This window comes from Lipotes vexillifer, unplaced genomic scaffold, assembly GCF_000442215.2.
Source record: "Lipotes vexillifer unplaced genomic scaffold, Lipotes_vexillifer_v1.1 scaffold1598, whole genome shotgun sequence".
NCBI lineage: Eukaryota > Metazoa > Chordata > Mammalia > Artiodactyla > Lipotidae > Lipotes > Lipotes vexillifer.
Genome location: NW_006799777.1, coordinates 297,664 through 303,672, shown reverse-complemented (window position 1 = coordinate 303,672; position 6,009 = coordinate 297,664). Strand labels below are relative to the sequence as shown.

Genomic DNA, 6,009 nt, shown 5'->3' with positions numbered 1-6,009 from the left:
TCTTTCCCTTGTTGTGGCCTTTCCATGAAGGAGGGAAAAATGGGAATAGTTCACTATTTATGGACAAAAGAGAGAGAAAGTTTGAAATTCCAAACACAGCTTCTGCCCAGGTCCTGCCATTACCAAAGGATCTCGTCTGACATTTGCCTCTTTGGGCTTTGGTTTGCTCTTTTGTAAAATGAAGAGTTTGGATCAGATAATTCCCACAGTCCCATCCATCTCCAATATTCCCTTATTCTAAAGCCAGTTAGTCCAAAAGAGAACACAGTTACGCAAAAAGACAGACACAAATAAAAAGAACAATAGAGCTGTTAAGGAAAACTGAGGGGGAGGGAGTGGGAATCCTGAGATATTCGTTCATTGTCTGTCTCTCTCTAATTCTCTGGGATATCAGGTAAACCTTGAGATGGGATCTGTGCTAGTTATATTTTCAACTCTCACATCCAAGTAAAGTGAATTCCACTGACAGATAATAGTCTGTTAAGTGAATGAGTTAATTTTTAAAATGATGTCAAATTTCTTGGCATTTTCGTTGATAGGTAATCAAAGCACTGCTCACTAAAATTAAAAGAATGATTTGTTTGACATTAAGTAGATAAGACACCTGGTTGTTTAACAGCATTTTAAATTTAAAATTTGCTTTTCAAATGTGTTCTTGGCCTCAGTTTACCTCAGTTTGCTCATGCTCAATCCTGTTTCCTGTATTGTTTCATCTGATCAGTTTACATTGTCTGACCAATAGTTCTATACAGAATCCAGTTGCAGGGCAGTTTTTTTATTTGTGTTACTGTGTTGGGAAGTGAGAGAAAAGGCAAATTTCTGACCGGATTAATGTAGTAAAGAGATTCTTGTGATGACCTGGTCTATATTTAACCTTGACCCCATGTATATACAGTCTCGATCCTTCTACCATTTGAACTCCTGCATCTCCTTTGTAAAATGAATTCAAATAAAAGCAGTATCAGCTGATTGTACTTCATAAGCTTAACTAGTATACCAAACAAAAGCAGCTTATTTTAAAAACATAAACAAAAGTAAAACTCATAAGTATAACTACAGGAAAATGTAGTAATAATTAGGTTTCTGACTAAGAAATAGTTGTATTTTACATAACATGTTATATTAGAATAATGAACAGAAGATTTGTGTTCCTAAGTTGTCAAATAATGTCCAATTGCATTAATCAGAGGCTTTTCTGTCTTGATCTAGGAGAGAGTAACTGTAAACTCTCTATGATTTGTTCACTTTCTATATCTATTTTTTTTTTATTTCATTACAGAGTAGGGTTGAGATGTTTAATGGAGTATTGATGATCCACAGTGTGAATCAATCAGATGCTGGAATGTATCAGTGTTTGGCTGAAAATAAATATGGAGCCATTTATGGGAGTGCTGAGCTGAAGATTCTAGGTATGCAATTTCTAAGTAAATAAAGAGGAAAAAAATGTTGCTTCTTTTCATGCTCTAATTCTTACTATACTGAAGGTTTATGATGTGATCGTAAAAACCTATTTTATGGTTTGAAAAGAAATACTATGTCTTGCTGATATGTATTTTTTTAAGTTTGAGGAGACAAGTATACATGGTGTACAGTTTATCCCATAACTTTCTATAAGATTTTCTTTAAATTTTAGCTTTAATCCTAACAGGTTTATACAATATGTCTTTTCTATGGCATTAAAAAAAATCATATAAGAAAAGTATGTTAACTTTCAAGGAAGAATGCTTTAAGGGTAGGGAATCAGAATGTAGGTTTTCAACACAGCAGTGCTTAATATTCTCCCAAGCAGCTCCTACCTACCAGTAGGTGTGTGGCTCCTGCAAGGTGGGACTCCTAAGTAAATTGTCCTCTCTTGAAGGGTCATCAACCGTTGTCACCCTTCCAGGTTGATGAAAGCCTTTCTGAGGCCAGGCCAGCAAGCTCATAGTGTTACACTCTTGAGAATATAACCACAACACTAGCACTACTTCACTCTTTACTACAAGAAAAATTCAGTCCAGGGGAATAAACTACCCAGATTGAGCATGGTTCAGTTCCTGGAATGGATTTTACTTTTTCCCACTCTCATGATTTTCTAAGGTTTCATTCTGGGATGATTATAATACAAAGAGGGAGACTTAGATGATCTTAATGCACCATCTCCCAAACGTGGCAGGAGCCTAAATGTGTTTTGTACTTTCCACTGACTCAAAGCACAACATTAACAGAAACACCCAAGATCTCTGGAATCTGAAATTGCACCATTCACATATCAGCTGTGTGATAAATCAAAAACCATAAATCAAACTGAATAATGAATGTTTACATTTGAAATTTCTTCACATTATCACAAATCCATCCAAAATAGATATAGGAGTCCATGTTTCAATATTGTACATACTAACCAATCAAATATTAATGTACTTTCCTGTCAACTCATACTCCAACATTTCTGAATTAAAAAGCTGATTCAGCTTTCACCTAGTTAATGTTTTATCCAGAAACACTCTCAAATGTGTCCCTTTCTCATTCACTAGACATATTTTCAAAATTATGTTTAATAAGGTATATTCCCAGTAGGCAACCAAAAATATCACCTTCAATCTTCCTATAAATTCCTTAACTTTTCTTTCAATTTTTTAATCCATCTCAATTGGTACCTTTTTTGTGTGTGTTGCATCTTTTAATGTTGTGTGCCATGCATTATACTGATATGTGATGGACATAAAAAACTTATGAAATATTCATAAAATTGTCATATTGGCATAAATAAATGTCTCAGATACAGTAAACTTGTATACATATTTCCAGTTTCTCTTTAAGATTCAAAGGTGACTTTTTTTTTTTATTTGTTTTTGTCTCTCTGTCATGTGTTGTTTTAGTCCAGCATTCTCAACCACAGCTACCTACTGGAATTTCCTGGGAAGTTTAATCAAAACTGTCTTAAAATGATCAGGCCTAGATGAATAATTGCAAACAATGAAATAAAATTTTAATTGAAATTTAAATAATTCAATTTCTTAAAAATATATTTCTTTTAAAACTACATTTAATTTTGTATACTATTAAAATAAAATATGCATTGAGACTCATAGGAAATGGACTACACAGAATTGCCTTCTATACAGATAACCTCCATTTTTCCAAAGGAAGCCCAAAATAGACTTCTGTGTCCAGCCCCTTCACCTTTTGTCCAAAGTGCTCATTAGTCTTTCATAATTAAAGTTGATAATCGTAATTAAAGCATCTCATTCTTTGAAACAGCCTTTGTCTCTGGGCCTCACAATTGTATGGAACTATCACCTGCTGATGGAAAGAAAAGCCAATAAGATACTTACTAAATAATAATAAATTAAATTTCAAGTTAGTGCCTTTTATATGTGTAGATATCCTATGATTTTATTAGAAATGCATTCCAAAGATAAAGTTGCCAAATCTTGGTGAATCATCCATTAGAGGTTATTTTCTTTGCTTGTGGTAGAACTAACCTTTTACTATTTCACAGCTTCAGCTCCCACTTTTACACTGAATCAAGTGAAGAAAGCAATAATTATTACTAAAGGCCAAGAAGTCATCATAGAGTGCAAACCCCAAGGCTCTCCAAAACCAACCATCTCTTGGAAGAAGGGAGACAAAGCAGTTAGAGAGAATAAAAGGTTAGAAGTCTATTTCATAATTCAAACTCTTAATATCAGACTTTTTCTATGCAGATGATACAAACAAAGTATATGTCTTGCCATAATTGTTAGATATATGTCATGAACTGACTGAACTATGGTTTTGTCTACATAGTGATTTTTAAAAAAATCAAATGATTTATAAAGAAAAAAGTTATACCTCAATATAGCCAGACTTCTTTGTTTCAGTGGTGTTTCAGCACCAGTTGGGAATTTCACAAGGTTATGAAGAAAGCAAGCACTTTCATTAAGTTAGTAACTTTTGGTTTTCATTTGGGTCTGCAGATTTGAAGATCCACAAGTTATCTATGATAATTTTTAGAGATTGGGTTCTCATTTCAATGTTAATATTAAAAATAATATAAATATACCCTGGATCTTCTGGATAATCACTTTATGACAGAATACTTCCAAGTGAAATTTGTGCCGAAGTTTGCATTTTTGTTTTCAATCACACTGATGCAAAATACTATAGAATTATTTCAGTTGCCACAGGCAAATGAGAAATGTTCAGAGAACTATTTAACGTGTAAAGGTTTGTCTTTGGTATGTAAAGCCAAAGGATACCACAGGAATACAAATGGGGAAAACTGATGAGAGAATCAAATAGTTGCATGACAGTCTATATATGGCAAATTTGAAAGTCCCATGATTTACCAATCATTATCATGTGGTGTTTTATCTTTGGCAAAATATTATCCTCCATTCTGTTAAAATAATGTTGTATATGTTGTTTTACAGTTTTGTTTTTCGTTTGATCTATAAAGATAAGGAGTTTATGTTTTCTTTTATGTTTGGGTCTCTGTAAACGTATAGCTAAAATAATTTAGGGGTCCATTTAAGCAATTCTTTAAGTAATTTTGGAATATTTTGAAATACTTGAAAAATTTCTTTAGAATATATATATATTTTTCCCATTCAATTCTGAGAAACACTGTTTTAAATTGCTTGTCTCTGATCAAATAATTTGTGAATGATTGGATTCCATCCAGGCCCAAGGACCTACGCTGCCTGGAAAAGGTGATAACCTAGAATTGACATGGGTCATAATGGACATTTTGTTTTGAAAAAATTTTATCTTTCTTAGTGGGGGTAGGGTTTGGCAACAAATCACACACTGTGAGATCAGTGTTGCATTTTGTTGAATTGCATTTGGTTGAATTACATATGGTCGAATTCAAGTTTTTTGGATTATTGTTCAGAAATATGAAAAAAAAAACGGGCACAAATCTTTCATTAAAGAAGAAGAAAATTCATCTTATACCAGTAAGAACATATTTACATTGCTTGGTTACCATTTTTTCTGAATGTATTAATTTTTTTTCATAATATCATCAAAATATATATGCCATATTAGTACAAGCCATTCCATTTGAAATGCATTACTTTGTTTTATGTTTGTGGATGGCATGTGAGCCTTGTCTTATTTATTTCAGTTCACCATAGAATGTTCTTCATCAACTATTCATAGACATCACATTGAGTTTAAAAATGTGGCATCTCTTTTGTCAAAGCAAAAGTACTGAGAGAGAAACAGGATTATGTGTTTTCTATTACAACAAATATGAGCATAATAAATTTTTATTTTCCAGAAGTTAAAAAGTATAGTTTGTGAATTTTCCATTTTTTTTGCTCACTTTTCTATTCACTGCTAACCCCTTGGGTTAGTGAGACAAATAAAATGACTTCAAACTCAGATCACTCATTTTTTGCAGATCTAAATATTTCTGGTCAAAGTGCTATTTAGGAAAAAGGCTGAAAGGTGTTTTTATTTAAGTAAAAGGAAGATTTGGACACAATTACTTAGCATTGTGTTACCCTGATATGTTTATACCATAATAGGTCTGTAAACTGGTTTAATTTAATAACAAAGATTAAAGATAATAGTGCATTTTTATTTCTTTGGCTGCATCTGCATGACATGCAAGATCTTAGTTCCCTGACTAAGGATTCAACCCGTTCCCCCTGCACTGGAAGCAGAGTCTTAACCACTGGGTCAACAGGGAAGTCCCAAAAGGGCATTTTTATTCTTAAAAATTGACAGGACCACTTGCAAAATATAATTTTTAGTTGTGTACAATTTACTACCACACTGAGACTTCAGGTTTCACAAAGAATACAATCTAGTTGGGTATAAAAAATATATAAATGTTCAAATATTAAAATAAGAGGCTAAGATTTAATTAACAATAGAAGGAATTCCACAAAGTAGTATAAGAAGACTCACATAGATATTTGGACAAATGTACATTCTAAAACTATGAATGGAAACTTGAAACTTAAAATTTTAATTATATTATACATACATTCTTTAAAATAGCATCTCAGTTACACATGACAACTTATTTCCTTA

The 6,009-nt window shown here is 32.5% G+C and overlaps 1 protein-coding gene across 1 annotated transcript in view; it reads left to right on the top strand.

The window, feature by feature from the left end:
• CNTN5 (contactin 5) overlaps nucleotides 1–6,009 on the top strand; it is a 533,631-nt gene that overhangs the window by 234,196 nt on the left and 293,426 nt on the right. The window contains exons 10-11 of the mRNA XM_007471947.1: nucleotides 1,280–1,409; nucleotides 3,485–3,635. Coding sequence (XP_007472009.1) covers nucleotides 1,280–1,409; nucleotides 3,485–3,635 — 281 coding nt within the window. The remainder of the gene's footprint in view (nucleotides 1–1,279; nucleotides 1,410–3,484; nucleotides 3,636–6,009) is intronic.